This window comes from Ranitomeya variabilis, chromosome 3, assembly GCF_051348905.1.
Source record: "Ranitomeya variabilis isolate aRanVar5 chromosome 3, aRanVar5.hap1, whole genome shotgun sequence".
Classification (NCBI taxonomy): domain Eukaryota; kingdom Metazoa; phylum Chordata; class Amphibia; order Anura; family Dendrobatidae; genus Ranitomeya; species Ranitomeya variabilis.
Window position 1 is genome coordinate 13089117 of NC_135234.1, and position 24220 is coordinate 13113336.

General features: G+C 51.1%; 1 protein-coding gene across 2 annotated transcripts in view; it reads left to right on the forward strand.

Annotated features, from left to right (window-relative positions):
* The first annotated feature begins 1255 nt into the window (after positions 1 to 1255).
* The window catches only part of SIDT1 (SID1 transmembrane family member 1), a 79939-nt gene continuing 56974 nt past the window's right edge, over positions 1256 to 24220 (forward strand). For both annotated transcript variants that reach the window (XM_077293679.1, XM_077293678.1), the window contains exons 1-2: positions 1256 to 1486; positions 2274 to 2580. In XM_077293679.1, coding sequence (XP_077149794.1) covers positions 2389 to 2580 — 192 coding nt within the window. In that variant the 5' untranslated portion in view covers positions 1256 to 1486; positions 2274 to 2388. The remainder of the gene's footprint in view (positions 1487 to 2273; positions 2581 to 24220) is intronic.

Consider the following 24220-nt stretch of genomic DNA (forward strand, 5'->3'; position numbering starts at 1 on the left):
TTGGAGGGAGATATCGCAGATACCGTAACGCCCATCATTCCCTGCGTTCTAGAGTTCAGAGACTGTCTCGCCCAGCTAGCTTCCTTGGCTAATGAACATCAGCGAACGGCCCAGTCCAGTCAAAAAGCCTGGTATGACCATAAAGCCAGGACCCGGAAATTTATGGACAAGTGCTCATGATTATTGCAACCCCTGCCACTGTACAAGGAACTGTACACAGTGGAGCAAAGTGGACTAAAGTGAGCAGGCCAGAGGTCTGTGTAGACCTAATGGCGTGCTCACTTATTATGAGGGGGAGAGGTTGTGATGGTGTGATCTGCTATGTGGGTATCATTTTATTTGTATTAATATTTTACTGATTATCATGATGTTCACTTGTAGGATGAGTTATTTGCTAATTGATGAATGGCTGTTGCTGCCATCTGATATCAGCCCCCACAGCACTGTATTGTTTACTAATATGCTAATGACATATTGACCTAGCTTGTTGAAACAATGAGCCCCTGAGACCTTCCCCCTCCTGACCTGTGAATGAGGAGGGAGACTTGTAAATATCAGGGAGGTGAGACACAGTCAATCCTGTGTGGAATGATGATGTGTTCACAGCATCTCAGACTCAGAGAGAAAGAAGAGTATATGGACTATGTGATCCTCTGTCTGCTGGATTGTTGGACTTTTATCCTGTTACTGAACTGCATTCGTGTTCTGGACTATTTTATCCTTTGTGCTATGGATCGTATATATGGACCTTTCGTATTTTTGCCTAAATAAAGGTCTTGGGATTGCTCACTATTCTCTTGCTCTGTTGATTGTGTGATACCGGAGAAAGACACAAAAACGAGATAAAAACGCACAAAAAATGCATACATATGCATCCCATCAATTATTAATGCATTCTGCAATTTTTGTGCACAGGATACGTTTTTTTCCGTGAAAAAAACGCATCATGTTCATTAATTTTGCGGATTTTTCCCGTTTTTCCAGCTATTTAATAATGCATTGGGAAAAAAACGTGAAAAAAACAAGTCAAAAACGCATGCGGATTTCTTGCAGAAAATGTCCGGTTTTCTTCAGGAATTTTCTGCAAGAAATCTTGACGTGTGCACATACCCTATAGTAGTTATATTCTTAGTATCAGTAGCTCGGACATTGGGCTGTGACTGTACAAATCAGTTCTAATATGGTGTAATTCCCTCTCTCATCAGCAGGTGGCGGCGCAGTCACTGCTCTGATTTCTCTGCACCTTACACCTTTCAGAATTAAATTGTGGGAACAATGTAGCAGAAGAGGCTGCAGTGATTGGTCAGTTGTCCTCTCTCTGGACACCAGCAGCCAATCCGGATGCGGCAGGGGAGGGCTCGTGGCTGCACCCTGTGCTGCTGGCTTGGTGGTGGCATCTTGGCCTCTGGGGATGGGTGGTTGGATGTGCCCAGAGCAGCCCACCAACAGCAGAGCTGCACCAGGGAGCGGGAGCCCAGACTGACAGGTGAGTGCCGGCCACATGCAGCAGAGAGGACTGAGAATGCAAATCCCTGCAGTGTCCGTTAGTGGCAACGATAAGTGTATGGGTGACAGCCTGATGATGTGTGCTGTATGTATGATGGCATGGGAGAAGGCATGCTGTATGTGTGATACGTGATAATATGGGTGCTATATGATGACATGAGCAGTGTGTATGATGATGTGTGCCCTATGCATGATGATTTGCCCACTGTATGTGTGATGATGTGCACACTGTATGTATGACGTGATGATGTGAACACTATATGTATGATGACGTGATGATGTGCCCACTGTGTGTATGATGATGTAATGATGTGCACACTATATGTATGATGATGTGATGATGTGCCCACTGTAATGTATGATGATGTGCCCACTGTATGTATGATGATATGAGCAGTGTATATGATGATGTGCACACTATGCATGATGATTTGCCCACTGTATGTATGATGATGTGCACACTGTATGTATGATGACGTGATGATGTGAACACTATATGTATGATGGTGTGATGATGTGCCCACTGTATGTATGATGGCGTGATGATGTGCCCACTGTATGTATGATGACATGATGATGTGTCCACTATATGTATGATGACGTGATGATGTGTCCACTGTATGTATGATGACGTGATGATGTGCCCACTGTATGTATGATGACGTGATGATGTGCCCACTGTGGGTGATAACTTGGGATGCTGTATGATAGGAACAGAGAACCAGCACTGATACATTTTCTCTGACTATTTCCCCCCTGTTTTGCAGACATGTTATGATCCGGAGCAGCTGCGACCAGATATTTATTAGTATTGGACTGTTCCACTCCATGGAGAGGGGCCGCCATCTGCTGTGACCACACTGTGGATCAGGTCTCCTCAGGATGATGGGGGGTGTAGTATCACCCGTCTCCTGCCCGGGGTTCCTCTTCTTTATAACCTTGGCGCAGTTCGCCAGTGGAGTCAGCCGGCCGACGGACATTAAACCGGCGCAGATCGGCAAGTTTTACTCTGGACGTATTGACAGGGACATCGAGGAGGTCTATGCCTTTAATTACACCAGCAAGCCGGGCAAGGTAGGCAGCCATCCTCTATGGCGGGGGCGTCATGGCACATACACCAGTCACCTCCAGAGCTGCAGCCATAATTCTGCAGGTGGCTGATACCATCAATCAGATATTGGTGAGAGAAGAGGCCTCTGGCAGAACAGTGCATGCAGCTCTGGCTGTGAATGGAGTAGAGGTGACGGCTCAGGATCAGTGCAGGGTCTTCATTCATTGTGTTAGTCTTCAGCCCTGTGTTCTTGTGCCTGTAGTCTGCGCTGACAGTGTCCGCTCAGAACAAGGCGGCGTCATCTACTGGACGGGGCGATATCTAACTATGCCAGGTCGTCAGCATTATTGTATCTACATATTTCCATGCTTCAACAGCAGCACAGAGTATTTCAGGAGAGGCGAGTGCTAAGCGTGTGGGTCAGCGTTCGGTCCCTCCATGTGATGTCAGTGAGGACAGTGCTGCGGAGAAATGGCGACATGTAGGCGGAGGCCAAAGACTAGAAAGAGCATGAGATCAGCAGCAAAGAGTATTTCAGGAGAGGCGAGTGCTAAGCGTGTGGGTCAGTTTCCAGTCCCTTCATGTGATGTCAGTGAGGACAGTGCTGTGGAGAAATGGTGACATGTAGGGGGAGGTCAAAGACAGAAAGAGCAAGTGATCAGCAGCACGGAGTATTTCAGGAGAGGCGTGTGCTAAGCGTGTGGATCAGCGTCCGGTACCTCCATGTGATGTCAGTGAGGACAGGGCTGCAGAGAAATGGCGACATGTAGTGGGAGGTCAAAGACAGAAAGAGCAGGAGATCAGCAGCACGGAGTATTTCAGGAGAGGCGTGTGCTAAGCTTGTGGATCAGCGTCTGGTCTCTCCTTGTGATGTCAGTGAGGACAGGGCTGCGGGGAAATGACGACATGTAGGGGGAGGTCAGAGACTAGAAAGAGCAGGAGATCAGCAGTACAGAGTATTTCAGGAGAGTTGTGTGCTAAGCGTGTGGGTCAGTGTCCAGTTCCTTCATGTGATGTCAGTGAGAACAGGCCTGCCGGGAAATGGTGACATGTAGGGGGAGGTCAAAGACTAGAAAGAGCAGGAGACCAGCAGTACAGAGTATTTCAGGAGAGGCGAGTGCTAAGCGTGTGTGTCAGTATCAGGTCCCTCCATGTGATATCAGTGAGGACAGGGCTGCCGGGAAATGGCGACATGTAGGGGGAGGTCAAAGACTGGAAAGAGCAGGAGATCAGCAGCACAGAGTATTTCAGGAGAGGTGTGTGCTAAGCATGTAGGTCAGCGTCCGGTCCCTTCATGTGATGTCAGTGAGGACAGGGCTGCGGAGAAATGGTGACATGTAGGGGGAGGTCAAAGACTAGAAAGAGCAGGAGATCAGCAGCACAGAGTATTTCAGGAGAGGCGAGTGCTAAGCGTGTGGGTCAGTGTCCGATCCCTCCATGTGATGTCAGTGAGGACAGGGGTGCGGAGAAATGGTGACATGTAGGGGGAGGTCAAAGACTAGAAAGAGCAGGAGATCAGCAGCACAGAGCATTTCAGGAGATGTGTGTGCTAAGCGAGTGGGTCAGTGTCAGGTCCCTCCATGTGATGTCAGTGAGGACAGTGCTGCGGAGAAATGGTGACACGCAGGGGGAGGTCAAAGACTAGAGAGAGCAGGAGATCAGCAGCACAGAGTATTTCAGGAGAGGCGAGTGCTAAGCGTGTGGGTCAGTGTCTGGTCCCTCCATGTGATGTCAGTGAGGACAGTGCTGCGGAGAAATGATGACACGCAGGGGGAGGTCAAAGACTAGAGAGAGCAGGAGATCAGCAGCGCAGAGTATTTCAGGAGAGTAGTCTGCTGGCTTTAGGGTTGGTCAGACTGAGAGCTTCATAGTGGAAGAAGACGGGTCTCACAGCAGCACAGAGCATTTCAGGAGAGGAGTGTGCTGGCCTTAGGTTAGGTCAGACTAAGAGCTTCATAGTGGAAGAAGACGGGTCTCACAGCAGCACAGAGCATTTCAGGAGAGGAGTGTGCTGGCCTTAGGGTAGGTCAGACTGAGAGCTTCATAGTGGAAGAAGACGGGTCTCCCAGCAGCAGACGGTATTAAAATGAAATTTCAAATCTCAGCATCACAACACAGCACCAGACCCCAATCAGAGGACAATAAAACATTCACTCCTTATCTATGAACTGTTCCAATATTTATGGTCACCACTGTTTATCCCTCTCCCATACTGATAGTTCTGCTTCCCGTCACTCATCTTATCTATCGCATTATTCCCGTGTCCTGCTGTGTATAAATATGTGAGTCCTCAGATTTTGTATTATTCTCAGCCTGATGAAGGGACCGGAGGAGTCTCGAAAGCTGTGATTTGTTTCCATCTTTTCAGTTCATCATTAAAAGGTATCAACCACTGAGGACTCTCAAATCTTAATATTTTACCAGCAGCACAGAGGAATTCAGCAGAGGGACGTCAAAGTCTTAGTGGAAGGAGCAGAGTCCCCCAGCGGCGCAGAGTATTTCAGGAGAAATACTGAGTTTGTGAGGCCACAGACTGGGAATGTCATAGTGGAAGGAGCGGGGTCCCAGCTGTGCAAAGTATTTCAGGAGAGGAGTGAGCTGGTCTTCTGAGAGGTTATTGACTGAGAGTTACAAATTGGAAGGGGCAGAGTCTCCAGCGGCACAGAGTATTTCAGGAGAGGAGTGCGCTAGTCTTCTGAGAGGTTATTGACTGGGAGTTACAAATTGGAAGGGGCTGAGTCTACAACGGTGCAGAGTATTTCAGGAGAGGAGTGTGCTGATTTTGTGGGAGGCCACAGACTGAGAGTGACATAGTGGAAGGGCTGGGGTCTCAGCTGTGCAGAGTATTTCAGCAAAGGCATGTGCCCCGCTTCAGACAGCGACCGATAGGTGCGGATGTCAGAGGTTTAGCCTCCACCTATGTCAGGAGCGGTGGTCCCCCAGCCCCGAGCCCACCTGGTGAGCTGGAAGTACACGTGGCTGCAGTGCTCAGTCCCCACTGCTGCTGTCATCACCGCCTCTGCTCCGAGCAATCAATAACATCTCGTTAACTTCATCTCCTTATTGGCGAGGTGTCCGGGATATTTGCCAGTACCGAGACAGATTATCCGGCATCCTGTACTGACAGGTGGATGTATGCAGCGCTGCCGCTGATCACACACGCAGAAGTAGCAGAGCTGACGTGGTCGTTACCTGCACGTCTGCGGAGGAGGATGAACACGAGATGCAAACTCGTCTCTGTGGCATCACACACAGCCAGCTCTGCTTTGTCAGGGACATGAATGAAGTACCTTCATGATGGCCGGACGTGGGCTTGGATCTCCAAGTTTCCTATTAACCCCTTAGGTCTAGTGGATGGCGTCAGGACAGGTGCAGGACATCCCGCTGCAACGACCAAGGCCAAAGCCAACTACAATCACGGCCATGTGACCCCTAGACGCTGCCGCTGGCGGTGTGACATCAGGCGGGATCCGTGGTCTAATAACCGGCTGGGAGATCTCTGGACAATCAGATGATTGGGTCATTCGTGGTAATTACCTCTAATAAGTAAATTATCATGACGGCAAATGTTATGACCCCATTAGTGACTATCTGCACACACGGGCTAAAAATGACACCGCCAAACCGTGCTAATGACAAGTGTGTGTGGGCAGTGAAGTGCAGGCAGTGTCAGTGGCTGTGTGGGGTGTGAGCGCCATGGGGTGAACCCGTCACTTACAGGCTATTACGGATCCACGGGACGGGTCAGTTATCTCCTGCGCCATTCCAGACGGTTGTAGGCGGTATACTCATTGGTGTAGCATAGCTGTCAGAGTCTGGAATTTGCTCTGCATACCCCTACCGTCATATGAGCTGCATCAAACAGCGCTCTTTACCTCTCGGAGCTGAACATTGATTGCCTGCTGCCTATGCAGAGCGCAGCAGCAGGAATAAGTTTGTCTGTTCTCTATATGAGCAGCAACCAAATAGCAAATGTTTAACATAGTGAACCATGTCTTCTCAGCTGCTGCCTGTGCTGAGTGCAACAGCCAATAACCGATTCATCTCCACTGTTGCGCTCTGCATAGGCAGCCACCAAAATGACAAAATATGAGCAGCTAATGAATGAAGTCAGTACGGAACCATGTGCATCACTGTCTTCATTCGTTACTAAGAGCTGCTTTTGCTGATACATTTTTACACTTTTTCTAACCCTAGTTAGAGTCAGGGTTAGGGTTAGGATGACGGATAAGGTTGGGGTAAAAAGTAATAAAATATATAGAACAATGTAGAACTTTTTATTTATTTTTTTAAATTTTGTTTGATTTGACTCATTGCCTACAATCCCCGGTGGATTTTATATACCAGGAGTGAATGGGACTTGTTAGAGATCTGCATCCATAATACGGGCCCCTTACCTGTACCCGCTATTGCCAGGTAAAAGCCCCTCTGGGGCATCAGCTTATCTTGGTGACTGTTACTTTAAGCCACAAGTAAAGAATGTGAGTGATGGCGACTACTCCCCCCAGCAGACGTGTCCTGCCTTATTACACTGCTGGGAACTGAGATTTATAGGGATTTCCCGGGCCGCTGTGCCCCTTAATGACGCGGATTTCATTCACTGGACTCGCTGTATGAGATCTAAGCGATGGCTCTCTAGTTCTTATCCTACAGTCGTCTTTGTTTGAGCTTTTGCAGCTGCTGCTTGGCATTGAGTGCTGCTGCTCTGTATCCCCAGCTCCCTCCCATTGTATCTGCCCGGCATCGCATCCTGCATTACTGTCCCGGGCTGCCGGCTTCTCACTTTACATCATCCCTGCTTTTCTGCTGGATTCCTCCCCCGTCACTGAAGGCTGAAATATCCGTTATATAACGTGTCCTGTAATCTGCTCACCCAGGATGCCCTGCTTGTTCAGTGTCTGCTCACAGCTTGTATTCTTGTACACAGTGACTGCACCAGCAGAATAGTGAGCGCAGCTCTGGAGTATAATACAGAATGTAACTCAGGATCTGTAATGTAATGTATGTACACAGTGACTGCACCAGCAGAATAGTGAGTGCAGCTCTGGAGTATAATACAGGATGTAACTCAGGATCAGTAATGTAATGTATGTACACAGTGACTGCACCAGCAGAATAGTGAGTGCAGCTCTGGAGTATAATACAGGAGGTAACTCAGGATCAGTAATGTAATGTATGTACACAGTGACTGTACCAGCAGAATAGTGAGTGCAGCTCTGGGGTATAATACAGGATGTAACTCAGGATCAGTAATGTAATGTATGTACACAGTGACTGTACCAGCAGAATAGTGAGTGCAGCTCTGGGGTATAATACAGGATGTAACTCAGGATCAGTAATGTAATGTATGTACACAGTGACTGCACCAGCAGAATAGTGAGTGCAGCTCTGGAGTATAATACAGGAGGTAACTCAGGATCAGTAATGTAATGTATGTACACAGTGACTGCACCAGCAGAATAGTGAGTGCAGCTCTGGAGTATAATACAGGATGTAACTCAGGATCAGTAATGTAATGTATGTACACAGTGACTGCACCAGCAGAATAGTGAGTGCAGCTCTGGAGTATAATACAGGAGGTAACTCAGGATCAGTAATGTAATGTATGTACACAGTGACTGCACCAGCAGAATAGTGAGTGCAGCTCTGGGGTATTGTCACGATATGGTATGAAATATCATATAAGTTTAGTTTCTCTTGTCAGCCCAGGATGTGGGCTAAGAAACCCCCCTTCTCTCTGGTTCTCTTTCCTTCCCTGTGTTTCTAACTGTGTAGAAGAGCTTGCCTTGTGGGGGAGTTTTATTGACGAAAGGTATTTACGACCAGTATTTCTTGTGGGGGGAAAGTGCCCAGCTTTAACTAGATTAGAACCTTCCAGAAAATGAAAGTCTTTTGTTCTGTTTTTGGAAGATATTATGCAAACCGGTTAAGTTACGAACACCAAAATATATCGTCATAATCACACTCGGAGGATCTACGCATCACTCTAATCACAGGCTTGTAGCTCCATCTGGTACAGAGGTAGGGATTTCTCTGTCAGTGTGCGTGACAAATAGGACATATTTGATCTCATCGGAATGCCCACGATACTATGAGATGAACGATGGGTAGGGTGCGATTATTTTATGTTCTGTAGCGAAGTTACGGGCATCATATATATTTAATGCCCAGTGAGCAATACTGAAGAAGTAGGAGGGGTTGGAAAAACCAGCCCTTTCTGTGAGGTCACAGGCTGTAGGTTATAAAGTTGCTGGCAGGTTTCCAGGGGGGGAGTTGTGAGTTTTTACCTGAAGCGACCAGACTGCGAGTGCCAATGCACTGGGATAGATGGAAAGCTCCTAGCCTGTTGCCTGCAATGCAATGATCTGAGAATATGTGAGTGTTACCTTTTCTTCATTTAATCCTTTTATTTTTAAAATTACCTTGTACATATTTGCAATTGTCTCATTTGTAACATCTTTGTAAAATATTTTATAAACACTGCCTAAAAATCATTTATGGGGTATAATCTTTAATACTAGTTCGTTCTCCCTGCCCTAAACCGCACCCTGTCTCTGAAGGGAATTACGCTACTGTTTTGGGTTGCTCCGGACCGTTTAATCGGAGCTGGTGGCGGCGATACCGTGTGCAGGCTGTTGGGGGGTCACTGTAGCGACTGCGGCTTGATAATTATTGTTCCTGCCTGAGTGGGAGTAGTTATCGCGTTGCTGTAGTGCGCCCAATAGCCAGTACATAGCAGGCAGCCTTTCTGGCGACTAATTACCCCAGGTGCAGTACCTAATCTGACCTGAGAGTAAGGGGGGCGCCAGAGAGCTGCAAGTGTTAAGTGGAACTGTAAGCGGGATAGACACAAATCCCTGCAGTTCATGGTATACTGAAGAGCAGTGGGATACCTAAAATAAGCCCCTGCTGTAAACTAAGAGGTCAATAGCCTCGTGTGTGTTTTTTTTTTCATCACATTGTGGCAGTGGAGGGATAACTAGGATAAGCCCCCCTGCATATGTGATAGCCGTCTGCTGGTCTAAAGTCACCCCAATCCGTGACATATTGTAGGCAGCGGCTAAGGGATCTTGACAATTGGTGACAGTCACGGTGTGAATCGTGACAGTCACGGTGTGAATCGTGACAAATTGGTGGCAAGGCGGTGGGATATTAGAGCATTAGTGAGTTGGTTTGAGCAATCATTCCTCTCACTAAAAACTTGCAGAAAGTTCTTGCGAGAACTCTGCGCAAATAAGTTTGGAGAACGAACTCAGTGTTTATTAGTTGTGAGACAATTGTGTACTGGTAATTATCCCTTCCCTTTCTCTTCGTTTTTCTATTCTATCTTTTATTTGGCAACCATGGCAACGAAAGGAGAAGCCTGGTACACCCAGCAGAAGAAAGACACTCTTGCTGGGATATGCATGTACCATGGCCTAAACCCCCAGAACAAGTCCAAGGCTCAAATGGTCGCTGAACTGGTGCAATTTGAAGCAGACCAAGCCAGGCTACAGAGCCCAGAGGCCGCAGAAGCAGGCACAAGCGAGCATGGTGCTGCCGCAGAGGTCCAACCACTGAATACGGGCCCTACTGGCAACCAAGGGGGCGCAGACCTCCTCCTGCAGCTGGCTCTGCAACAATGCCCCGCAGATGACCTAGAGAGACGTCTGCAGCTGATCCAGCAATACCAACAGCAAGCCGAGCGAGAGGCCCAAGCGCAGCGGGAGTACCAGCTGCAGATGGCCCAACTGCAAATGCAGGGGTCGTCCCAGTCCAGTCGTGAGCCCAGCAGCGCTCAGACACCAAAACCCCGACCCGACCACTTTCCTGTTATGGAAAAGGATGGGGACTTGGACACTTTTCTGCGGGCCTTTGAGAAAGCCTGCAGGCAGTACCAGCTGCCTACACAAGAATGGGCACGGTATCTGACACCAGGGCTGAGAGGAAAAGCTCTGGAAGCGTTTGCTGCACTCCCTCAAGAACAAGATGGTGACTATGAGGCCATCAAGCAGGCTCTGATAGCCAAGTACCAGCTTACACCCGAGGTGTACCGTAAAAAGTTTCGGACCCTCCAACGTGGCCCACACGACAGTTACAGTGATGTGGTGCATAGACTGGGGACCCACTTTGACCAGTGGACCCAAGGACTGTCAGTGACCACCTTTGCACAGCTGAGAGACCTGATGATCAAAGACCAGTTCTTCCGTCTTTGCCCAACTGAGGTGCGACAGTTCGTGATGGACAGAGAACCCAACGACGTGACGAAAGCAGCGCAGATTGCCGATGCCTATGAGGCCAACCGTAGATCGGAAGTGCGGAAGCCAGTCACCACCAGCTGGAGAGGGGGTAAGCCTGCAGCCAACGCCAGTACCCCTGCCAGCCAACACACCAGAGGTCCTGTCCCCGTGGCCAACAGCACCAGACCCACCACCGAACTTCGCCAGTGTTACCACTGCAGGCAGACTGGACACCTCAGTCACCGATGTCCAGCCAGGCAGAAGAACCCCTCATCCCAGGCCCCAGGGCCTAATGCAGCTGTTCTTTTGGTGGGTGGTGTGGTTGGGAGGGTGTGTGACAACGTACAGCCCGTCACTGTGGGAGGTCGTGTTGCTACAGGCCTCAAGGACACCGGGGCTGAACGAACCCTCATCCGACCCGAACTGGCGGCCCCTGAAGAAATCATTCCGGGGAAAACCCTAACTGTCACTGGGATTGGGGGCATCAGCTGTCCCTTACCGATGGCCCGGGTTTTTATTGATTGGGGTGCCGGGAGGGGGGTGAAGGAAGTGGAGCTGTCTGATAATTTGCCCACTGATGTTTTGTTGGGGACTGATTTGGGGAGGTTGTTTGCATACTACGTCCCTGACACCCCTCCCCAATCTACTAATGAGGGTAAAGTTAACCCTGGTGATGATGATGATGATGATGATGATGGGAAATCGCATGTGTTACCTGACCATGCTTTATCTTGTAGTGATGCATCTGCTAACCATTTTTTCCCTAGGATTGATGGTGAAAATGTTGTACCTGTGCCAACTGTATCTGATAATGATGTTTCTGTGAAAGTTGATGTGTCCATAGGTACAAGAGTGCTCAGCCACGTCGCTCTGCGGAGTGAGACGGCTGAGGAACCCCTAGCAGGGGCAAGTGTCGGTGCTACAAGAAATGGGGAGATACATGGGAACCGTGAGCAAGGTGATGCCATGCAATTGACCAGTGCCACCGAGGAAGGTAACTGGCCCATAAGTAGCAATGCTCCTGAGGTAATGGGGGTGGATGGGGAGGTAGAGCCCATAGCAACGTCGGCTGGTGGGTCTGTAGAAATCCCCGGGGAGACAGCCTACGTAGCTGCTGTCACCCGCAGTCAGAGTGCCCGGAACGCAGATACCTGTCTGCCTTCCGGACCCTCCTCAGTCATCAGTGTGACTGAACCAGAGGTGGACCCAGTGCAGGTCCCAGAGGGCTCCCGTGGGGAAGGGACCCTGACATTGCTTCTGGCTTCCCCTAGCCAGGAGTTTCAGGCCGCTCTGCACACAGATGCGAGCCTAGAGAGTTTGAGACAACTCGCCGGGACGCGCTTCTCCGAGACTGACAAGGAGAAGGTGTTCTGGGAAGGAGGAAGGTTGTACCGGGAGACAGTACCCGGAGAATCACAAAAGGAGTGGTTGAGGGAAAGACAGCTGGTCGTCCCGCAGCAATTCCGGGGTGAGTTGTTGCGGATTGCCCATGAGATCCCGCTAGCTGGACACTTGGGGATCAGCAAAACTAAGGCCCGGCTGTCTCAACACTTCTATTGGCCTAAGATGGGGACAGATGTGTCAAACTACTGCCGCTCCTGTGTCACCTGTCAAAGAGTGGGGAAGGCGGGGCCTGCTCTTAAGGCTCCCCTGATCCCTTTGCCAGTGATAGAGGAGCCTTTCCAGAGGATTGCGGTGGACATTGTGGGCCCGCTGGCCGTCTCCAGCAGCTCTGGAAAGCGATTTATTCTTACTGTGGTAGACTACGCTACCCGGTACCCAGAGGCCGTAGCTCTGTCTTCAACTAGGGCAGATAAGGTGGCGGATGCCCTGTTGGCTATCTTTTCACGGGTAGGATTTCCCAGGGAAATGCTTACTGATCGAGGGACCCAATTTATGTCTCACCTAATGGAGGCTCTCTGTAAGAAAATGCAGGTGAAGCACCTGGTATCGAGTGCGTATCACCCACAGACCAATGGCTTGTGTGAACGCTTCAATGGTACCCTCAAACAGATGCTACGCATGCTGGTTGAGACACAAGGGCGCGACTGGGAGCGGTACCTCCCACACCTGCTATTCGTTTACAGAGAGGTTCCGCAGGCCTCGACGGGGTTCTCCCCCTTCGAGCTCCTGTACGGCAGGCGAGTCCGGGGACCCCTTGGGTTGGTAAGAGAATCCTGGGAAGAGGAGCCGAACCCTTCTGAAGTGTCCATAGTGGAGTATGTCCTGCGCTTCCGTGACAAGATGCAGACCTTGACGCAGTTGGTGCATGACAACATGACGCAGGCTCAGGCTGATCAGAAGCACTGGTACGACCAGAACGCCCAGGAGCGGACCTACCATGTGGGTCAAAAGGTGTGGGTGCTGGTTCCTGTACCAACGGATAAGCTTCAGGCAGCCTGGGAGGGCCCATACGTCGTCCACCAACAGCTCAACCCGGTCACCTACGTGGTCACGCTTGACCACGCTCGGGGTAGGCGAAAGGCCTTTCACGTCAACATGATGAAGGCTCATCACGAACGTGAACCTTTCGTCCTACCGGTCTGCAGCTTACCCGAAGACGGGGAGGAAGACACCCTCCTGGACATGCTGGCCCAAGCCAAGGCCCGTGGGTCCATTGAGGACGTGGAGGTGAGCGCCTCGCTAGATGAACCACAGCGGTTGCAGTTGCAAACCACACTGGAACCCTTCCGGGTCGTGTTCTCCAACCGGCCTGGAAGGACTGAGTTAGCCATCCACGAGGTGGACACCGGGAATCACGCCCCACTACGGCGAACACCCTATCGAATCTCTGACCAGGTGCAGCAGATTATGCGCCAGGAGATCGATGAGATGTTGCAGCTGGGGGTGATTCGACGGTCAAAGAGCGCGTGGGCCTCACCTGTAGTTCTCGTGCCAAAAAAGGACCGGACCACCCGGTTCTGCGTGGACTACAGGGGGCTCAACGCCATTACAGCCTCTGACGCGCACCCAATGCCGCGCATCGAGGAGCTGCTTGAGAAGTTAGCTGGCGCAGAATACCTGACAATAATGGATCTGAGTCACGGATACTGGCAGATTCCCCTGAGCCCCGAGGCGCAGGAGAAGTCCGCCTTTATCACACCCTTTGGACTGTACGAGTCCACGGTCATGCCCTTCGGCATGAAGAATGCCCCTGCCACTTTCCAGCGGATGGTCAATCTCCTGCTTCAGGGACTGGAGAAGTACGCTGTGGCGTACTTAGATGACATTGCCATCTTCAGTCCCTCCTGGGATGAACACCTGCAGCATCTCGAGGAGGTGCTCGGGCGAATTCACCAAGCAGGCCTGACTATCAAGCCCGGAAAGTGCCAGATGGGCATGAGGGAGGTTCACTACCTGGGACACCGGGTAGGCGGAGGCACCCTGAAACCGGAGCCTGACAAAGTGGGCGTGATCGTGAACTGGCCCACTCCCAGGAACAAGAAACAGGTGATGTCCTTCCTGGGCACTGCAGGGTACTATAGGCGCTTCGTGCAGCACTATAGTAGCCTGGCAAAACCTTTGACAGACCTCACCAGGAAGAAGCTACCCCACATCGTCAACTGGACAGATGGCTGTGAGGGGGCCTTCCAGGCGTTGAAGACCGCACTGTGCAACGCCCCTGTGTTGAAAGCAGTCGACAGCAGTCGACCGTTCTTGGTACAGACCGACGCCAGCGAGTTTGGCCTTGGTGCTGTGCTCAGCCAGGTTGACTCGGAGGACCAAGAGCACCCCGTGTTGTACCTGAGCCGGAAACTTTTGCCGAGGGAAGTGGCCTACTCCACCATTGAGAAGGAGTGCCTGGCCATAGTCTGGGCCCTGCAGCGCTTGCAGCCCTACTTGTACGGGCGCACCTTCACTGTGGTGACCGACCACGACCCTCTGCGCTGGCTAAGCACCATGTGTGGAACCAATGGCAGGTTGCTACGCTGGAGCCTTGCCCTTCAGCAATTTGACTTCACCATTAAACACAAAGCGGGCAAAGAGCATGGGAATGCAGATGGACTGTCCCGCCAGGGTGAACCCACGGAGGTGCGCATGGAGGCATACCGAGAGGTTCTGCCGCCGTAGCGCACGCTAAAAGGGGGAGGTGTCACGATATGGTATGAAATATCATATAAGTTTAGTTTCTCTTGTCAGCCCAGGATGTGGGCTAAGAAACCCCCCTTCTCTCTGGTTCTCTTTCCTTCCCTGTGTTTCTAACTGTGTAGAAGAGCTTGCCTTGTGGGGGAGTTTTATTGACGAAAGGTATTTACGACCAGTATTTCTTGTGGGGGGAAAGTGCCCAGCTTTAACTAGATTAGAACCTTCCAGAAAATGAAAGTCTTTTGTTCTGTTTTTGGAAGATATTATGCAAACCGGTTAAGTTACGAACACCAAAATATATCGTCATAATCACACTCGGAGGATCTACGCATCACTCTAATCACAGGCTTGTAGCTCCATCTGGTACAGAGGTAGGGATTTCTCTGTCAGTGTGCGTGACAAATAGGACATATTTGATCTCATCGGAATGCCCACGATACTATGAGATGAACGATGGGTAGGGTGCGATTATTTTATGTTCTGTAGCGAAGTTACGGGCATCAGATATATTTAATGCCCAGTGAGCAATACTGAAGAAGTAGGAGGGGTTGGAAAAACCAGCCCTTTCTGTGAGGTCACAGGCTGTAGGTTATAAAGTTGCTGGCAGGTTTCCAGGGGGGGAGTTGTGAGTTTTTACCTGAAGCGACCAGACTGCGAGTGCCAATGCACTGGGATAGATGGAAAGCTCCTAGCCTGTTGCCTGCAATGCAATGATCTGAGAATATGTGAGTGTTACCTTTTCTTCATTTAATCCTTTTATTTTTAAAATTACCTTGTACATATTTGCAATTGTCTCATTTGTAACATCTTTGTAAAATATTTTATAAACACTGCCTAAAAATCATTTATGGGGTATAATCTTTAATACTAGTTCGTTCTCCCTGCCCTAAACCGCACCCTGTCTCTGAAGAGAATTACGCTACTGTTTTGGGTTGCTCCGGACCGTTTAATCGGAGCTGGTGGCGGCGATACCGTGTGCAGGCTGTTGGGGGGTCACTGTAGCGACTGCGGCTTGATAATTATTGTTCCTGCCTGAGTGGGAGTAGTTATCGCGTTGCTGTAGTGCGCCCAATAGCCAGTACATAGCAGGCAGCCTTTCTGGCGACTAATTACCCCAGGTGCAGTACCTAATCTGACCTGAGAGTAAGGGGGGCGCCAGAGAGCTGCAAGTGTTAAGTGGAACTGTAAGCGGGATAGACACAAATCCCTGCAGTTCATGGTATACTGAAGAGCAGTGGGATACCTAAAATAAGCCCCTGCTGTAAACTAAGAGGTCAATAGCCTCGTGTGTGTTTTTTTTTTCATCACATTGTGGCAGTGGAGGGATAACTAGGATAAGCCCCCCTGCATATGTGATAGCCGTCTGCTGGTCTAAAGTCACCCCAATCCGTGACATATTGTAGGCAGCGGCTAAGGGATCTTGACAATTGGTGACAGTCACGGTGTGAATCGTGACAGTCACGGTGTGAATCGTGACAAATTGGTGGCAAGGCGGTGGGATATTAGAGCATTAGTGAGTTGGTTTGAGCAATCATTCCTCTCACTAAAAACTTGCAGAAAGTTCTTGCGAGAACTCTGCGCAAATAAGTTTGGAGAACGAACTCAGTGTTTATTAGTTGTGAGACAATTGTGTACTGGTAATTATCCCTTCCCTTTCTCTTCGTTTTTCTATTCTATCTTTTATTTGGCAACCATGGCAACGAAAGGAGAAGCCTGGTACACCCAGCAGAAGAAAGACACTCTTGCTGGGATATGCATGTACCATGGCCTAAACCCCCAGAACAAGTCCAAGGCTCAAATGGTCGCTGAACTGGTGCAATTTGAAGCAGACCAAGCCAGGCTACAGAGCCCAGAGGCCGCAGAAGCAGGCACAAGCGAGCATGGTGCTGCCGCAGAGGTCCAACCACTGAATACGGGCCCTACTGGCAACCAAGGGGGCGCAGACCTCCTCCTGCAGCTGGCTCTGCAACAATGCCCCGCAGATGACCTAGAGAGACGTCTGCAGCTGATCCAGCAATACCAACAGCAAGCCGAGCGAGAGGCCCAAGCGCAGCGGGAGTACCAGCTGCAGATGGCCCAACTGCAAATGCAGGGGTCGTCCCAGTCCAGTCGTGAGCCCAGCAGCGCTCAGACACCAAAACCCCGACCCGACCACTTTCCTGTTATGGAAAAGGATGGGGACTTGGACACTTTTCTGCGGGCCTTTGAGAAAGCCTGCAGGCAGTACCAGCTGCCTACACAAGAATGGGCACGGTATCTGACACCAGGGCTGAGAGGAAAAGCTCTGGAAGCGTTTGCTGCACTCCCTCAAGAACAAGATGGTGACTATGAGGCCATCAAGCAGGCTCTGATAGCCAAGTACCAGCTTACACCCGAGGTGTACCGTAAAAAGTTTCGGACCCTCCAACGTGGCCCACACGACAGTTACAGTGATGTGGTGCATAGACTGGGGACCCACTTTGACCAGTGGACCCAAGGACTGTCAGTGACCACCTTTGCACAGCTGAGAGACCTGATGATCAAAGACCAGTTCTTCCGTCTTTGCCCAACTGAGGTGCGACAGTTCGTGATGGACAGAGAACCCAACGACGTGACGAAAGCAGCGCAGATTGCCGATGCCTATGAGGCCAACCGTAGATCGGAAGTGCGGAAGCCAGTCACCACCAGCTGGAGAGGGGGTAAGCCTGCAGCCAACGCCAGTACCCCTGCCAGCCAACACACCAGAGGTCCTGTCCCCGTGGCCAACAGCACCAGACCCACCACCGAACTTCGCCAGTGTTACCACTGCAGGCAGACTGGACACCTCAGTCACCGATGTCCAGCCAGGCAGAAGAACCCCTCATCCCAGGCCCCAGGGCCTAATGCAGCTGTTCTTTTGGTGGGTGGTGTGGTTGGGAGGGTGTGTGACAACGTACAGCCCGTCACTGTGGGAGGTCGTGTTGCTACAGGCCTCAAGGACACCGGGGCTGAACGAACCCTCATCCGACCCGAACTGGCGGCCCCTGAAGAAATCATTCCGGGGAAAACCCTAACTGTCACTGGGATTGGGGGCATCAGCTGTCCCTTACCGATGGCCCGGGTTTTTATTGATTGGGGTGCCGGGAGGGGGGTGAAGGAAGTGGAGCTGTCTGATAATTTGCCCACTGATGTTTTGTTGGGGACTGATTTGGGGAGGTTGTTTGCATACTACGTCCCTGACACCCCTCCCCAATCTACTAATGAGGGTAAAGTTAACCCTGGTGATGATGATGATGATGATGATGATGGGAAATCGCATGTGTTACCTGACCATGCTTTATCTTGTAGTGATGCATCTGCTAACCATTTTTTCCCTAGGATTGATGGTGAAAATGTTGTACCTGTGCCAACTGTATCTGATAATGATGTTTCTGTGAAAGTTGATGTGTCCATAGGTACAAGAGTGCTCAGCCACGTCGCTCTGCGGAGTGAGACGGCTGAGGAACCCCTAGCAGGGGCAAGTGTCGGTGCTACAAGAAATGGGGAGATACATGGGAACCGTGAGCAAGGTGATGCCATGCAATTGACCAGTGCCACCGAGGAAGGTAACTGGCCCATAAGTAGCAATGCTCCTGAGGTAATGGGGGTGGATGGGGAGGTAGAGCCCATAGCAACGTCGGCTGGTGGGTCTGTAGAAATCCCCGGGGAGACAGCCTACGTAGCTGCTGTCACCCGCAGTCAGAGTGCCCGGAACGCAGATACCTGTCTGCCTTCCGGACCCTCCTCAGTCATCAGTGTGACTGAACCAGAGGTGGACCCAGTGCAGGTCCCAGAGGGCTCCCGTGGGGAAGGGACCCTGACATTGCTTCTGGCTTCCCCTAGCCAGGAGTTTCAGGCCGCTCTGCACACAGATGCGAGCCTAGAGAGTTTGAGACAACTCGCCGGGACGCGCTTCTCCGAGACTGACAAGGAGAAGGTGTTCTGGGAAGGAGGAAGGTTGTACCGGGAGACAGTACCCGGAGAATCACAAAAGGAGTGGTTGAGGGAAAGACAGCTGGTCGTCCCGCAGCAATTCCGGGGTGAGTTGTTGCGGATTGCCCATGAGATCCCGCTAGCTGGACACTTGGGGATCAGCAAAACTAAGGCCCGGCTGTCTCAACACTTCTATTGGCCTAAGATGGGGACAGATGTGTCAAACTACTGCCGCTCCTGTGTCACCTGTCAAAGAGTGGGGAAGGCGGGGCCTGCTCTTAAGGCTCCCCTGATCCCTTTGCCAGTGATAGAGGAGCCTTTCCAGAGGATTGCGGTGGACATTGTGGGCCCGCTGGCCGTCTCCAGCAGCTCTGGAAAGCGATTTATTCTTACTGTGGTAGACTACGCTACCCGGTACCCAGAGGCCGTAGCTCTGTCTTCAACTAGGGCAGATAAGGTGGCGGATGCCCTGTTGGCTATCTTTTCACGGGTAGGATTTCCCAGGGAAATGCTTACTGATCGAGGGACCCAATTTATGTCTCACCTAATGGAGGCTCTCTGTAAGAAAATGCAGGTGAAGCACCTGGTATCGAGTGCGTATCACCCACAGACCAATGGCTTGTGTGAACGCTTCAATGGTACCCTCAAACAGATGCTACGCATGCTGGTTGAGACACAAGGGCGCGACTGGGAGCGGTACCTCCCACACCTGCTATTCGTTTACAGAGAGGTTCCGCAGGCCTCGACGGGGTTCTCCCCCTTCGAGCTCCTGTACGGCAGGCGAGTCCGGGGACCCCTTGGGTTGGTAAGAGAATCCTGGGAAGAGGAGCCGAACCCTTCTGAAGTGTCCATAGTGGAGTATGTCCTGCGCTTCCGTGACAAGATGCAGACCTTGACGCAGTTGGTGCATGACAACATGACGCAGGCTCAGGCTGATCAGAAGCACTGGTACGACCAGAACGCCCAGGAGCGGACCTACCATGTGGGTCAAAAGGTGTGGGTGCTGGTTCCTGTACCAACGGATAAGCTTCAGGCAGCCTGGGAGGGCCCATACGTCGTCCACCAACAGCTCAACCCGGTCACCTACGTGGTCACGCTTGACCACGCTCGGGGTAGGCGAAAGGCCTTTCACGTCAACATGATGAAGGCTCATCACGAACGTGAACCTTTCGTCCTACCGGTCTGCAGCTTACCCGAAGACGGGGAGGAAGACACCCTCCTGGACATGCTGGCCCAAGCCAAGGCCCGTGGGTCCATTGAGGACGTGGAGGTGAGCGCCTCGCTAGATGAACCACAGCGGTTGCAGTTGCAAACCACACTGGAACCCTTCCGGGTCGTGTTCTCCAACCGGCCTGGAAGGACTGAGTTAGCCATCCACGAGGTGGACACCGGGAATCACGCCCCACTACGGCGAACACCCTATCGAATCTCTGACCAGGTGCAGCAGATTATGCGCCAGGAGATCGATGAGATGTTGCAGCTGGGGGTGATTCGACGGTCAAAGAGCGCGTGGGCCTCACCTGTAGTTCTCGTGCCAAAAAAGGACCGGACCACCCGGTTCTGCGTGGACTACAGGGGGCTCAACGCCATTACAGCCTCTGACGCGCACCCAATGCCGCGCATCGAGGAGCTGCTTGAGAAGTTAGCTGGCGCAGAATACCTGACAATAATGGATCTGAGTCACGGATACTGGCAGATTCCCCTGAGCCCCGAGGCGCAGGAGAAGTCCGCCTTTATCACACCCTTTGGACTGTACGAGTCCACGGTCATGCCCTTCGGCATGAAGAATGCCCCTGCCACTTTCCAGCGGATGGTCAATCTCCTGCTTCAGGGACTGGAGAAGTACGCTGTGGCGTACTTAGATGACATTGCCATCTTCAGTCCCTCCTGGGATGAACACCTGCAGCATCTCGAGGAGGTGCTCGGGCGAATTCACCAAGCAGGCCTGACTATCAAGCCCGGAAAGTGCCAGATGGGCATGAGGGAGGTTCACTACCTGGGACACCGGGTAGGCGGAGGCACCCTGAAACCGGAGCCTGACAAAGTGGGCGTGATCGTGAACTGGCCCACTCCCAGGAACAAGAAACAGGTGATGTCCTTCCTGGGCACTGCAGGGTACTATAGGCGCTTCGTGCAGCACTATAGTAGCCTGGCAAAACCTTTGACAGACCTCACCAGGAAGAAGCTACCCCACATCGTCAACTGGACAGATGGCTGTGAGGGGGCCTTCCAGGCGTTGAAGACCGCACTGTGCAACGCCCCTGTGTTGAAAGCAGTCGACAGCAGTCGACCGTTCTTGGTACAGACCGACGCCAGCGAGTTTGGCCTTGGTGCTGTGCTCAGCCAGGTTGACTCGGAGGACCAAGAGCACCCCGTGTTGTACCTGAGCCGGAAACTTTTGCCGAGGGAAGTGGCCTACTCCACCATTGAGAAGGAGTGCCTGGCCATAGTCTGGGCCCTGCAGCGCTTGCAGCCCTACTTGTACGGGCGCACCTTCACTGTGGTGACCGACCACGACCCTCTGCGCTGGCTAAGCACCATGTGTGGAACCAATGGCAGGTTGCTACGCTGGAGCCTTGCCCTTCAGCAATTTGACTTCACCATTAAACACAAAGCGGGCAAAGAGCATGGGAATGCAGATGGACTGTCCCGCCAGGGTGAACCCACGGAGGTGCGCATGGAGGCATACCGAGAGGTTCTGCCGCCGTAGCGCACGCTAAAAGGGGGAGGTGTCACGATATGGTATGAAATATCATATAAGTTTAGTTTCTCTTGTCAGCCCAGGATGTGGGCTAAGAAACCCCCCTTCTCTCTGGTTCTCTTTCCTTCCCTGTGTTTCTAACTGTGTAGAAGAGCTTGCCTTGTGGGGGAGTTTTATTGACGAAAGGTATTTACGACCAGTATTTCTTGTGGGGGGAAAGTGCCCAGCTTTAACTAGATTAGAACCTTCCAGAAAATGAAAGTCTTTTGTTCTGTTTTTGGAAGATATTATGCAAACCGGTTAAGTTACGAACACCAAAATATATCGTCATAATCACACTCGGAGGATCTACGCATCACTCTAATCACAGGCTTGTAGCTCCATCTGGTACAGAGGTAGGGATTTCTCTGTCAGTGTGCGTGACAAATAGGACATATTTGATCTCATCGGAATGCCCACGATACTATGAGATGAACGATGGGTAGGGTGCGATTATTTTATGTTCTGTAGCGAAGTTACGGGCATCAGATATATTTAATGCCCAGTGAGCAATACTGAAGAAGTAGGAGGGGTTGGAAAAACCAGCCCTTTCTGTGAGGTCACAGGCTGTAGGTTATAAAGTTGCTGGCAGGTTTCCAGGGGGGGAGTTGTGAGTTTTTACCTGAAGCGACCAGACTGCGAGTGCCAATGCACTGGGATAGATGGAAAGCTCCTAGCCTGTTGCCTGCAATGCAATGATCTGAGAATATGTGAGTGTTACCTTTTCTTCATTTAATCCTTTTATTTTTAAAATTACCTTGTACATATTTGCAATTGTCTCATTTGTAACATCTTTGTAAAATATTTTATAAACACTGCCTAAAAATCATTTATGGGGTATAATCTTTAATACTAGTTCGTTCTCCCTGCCCTAAACCGCACCCTGTCTCTGAAGAGAATTACGCTACTGTTTTGGGTTGCTCCGGACCGTTTAATCGGAGCTGGTGGCGGCGATACCGTGTGCAGGCTGTTGGGGGGTCACTGTAGCGACTGCGGCTTGATAATTATTGTTCCTGCCTGAGTGGGAGTAGTTATCGCGTTGCTGTAGTGCGCCCAATAGCCAGTACATAGCAGGCAGCCTTTCTGGCGACTAATTACCCCAGGTGCAGTACCTAATCTGACCTGAGAGTAAGGGGGGCGCCAGAGAGCTGCAAGTGTTAAGTGGAACTGTAAGCGGGATAGACACAAATCCCTGCAGTTCATGGTATACTGAAGAGCAGTGGGATACCTAAAATAAGCCCCTGCTGTAAACTAAGAGGTCAATAGCCTCGTGTGTGTTTTTTTTTTCATCACATTGTGGCAGTGGAGGGATAACTAGGATAAGCCCCCCTGCATATGTGATAGCCGTCTGCTGGTCTAAAGTCACCCCAATCCGTGACATATTGTAGGCAGCGGCTAAGGGATCTTGACAATTGGTGACAGTCACGGTGTGAATCGTGACAGTCACGGTGTGAATCGTGACAAATTGGTGGCAAGGCGGTGGGATATTAGAGCATTAGTGAGTTGGTTTGAGCAATCATTCCTCTCACTAAAAACTTGCAGAAAGTTCTTGCGAGAACTCTGCGCAAATAAGTTTGGAGAACGAACTCAGTGTTTATTAGTTGTGAGACAATTGTGTACTGGTAATTATCCCTTCCCTTTCTCTTCGTTTTTCTATTCTATCTTTTATTTGGCAACCATGGCAACGAAAGGAGAAGCCTGGTACACCCAGCAGAAGAAAGACACTCTTGCTGGGATATGCATGTACCATGGCCTAAACCCCCAGAACAAGTCCAAGGCTCAAATGGTCGCTGAACTGGTGCAATTTGAAGCAGACCAAGCCAGGCTACAGAGCCCAGAGGCCGCAGAAGCAGGCACAAGCGAGCATGGTGCTGCCGCAGAGGTCCAACCACTGAATACGGGCCCTACTGGCAACCAAGGGGGCGCAGACCTCCTCCTGCAGCTGGCTCTGCAACAATGCCCCGCAGATGACCTAGAGAGACGTCTGCAGCTGATCCAGCAATACCAACAGCAAGCCGAGCGAGAGGCCCAAGCGCAGCGGGAGTACCAGCTGCAGATGGCCCAACTGCAAATGCAGGGGTCGTCCCAGTCCAGTCGTGAGCCCAGCAGCGCTCAGACACCAAAACCCCGACCCGACCACTTTCCTGTTATGGAAAAGGATGGGGACTTGGACACTTTTCTGCGGGCCTTTGAGAAAGCCTGCAGGCAGTACCAGCTGCCTACACAAGAATGGGCACGGTATCTGACACCAGGGCTGAGAGGAAAAGCTCTGGAAGCGTTTGCTGCACTCCCTCAAGAACAAGATGGTGACTATGAGGCCATCAAGCAGGCTCTGATAGCCAAGTACCAGCTTACACCCGAGGTGTACCGTAAAAAGTTTCGGACCCTCCAACGTGGCCCACACGACAGTTACAGTGATGTGGTGCATAGACTGGGGACCCACTTTGACCAGTGGACCCAAGGACTGTCAGTGACCACCTTTGCACAGCTGAGAGACCTGATGATCAAAGACCAGTTCTTCCGTCTTTGCCCAACTGAGGTGCGACAGTTCGTGATGGACAGAGAACCCAACGACGTGACGAAAGCAGCGCAGATTGCCGATGCCTATGAGGCCAACCGTAGATCGGAAGTGCGGAAGCCAGTCACCACCAGCTGGAGAGGGGGTAAGCCTGCAGCCAACGCCAGTAC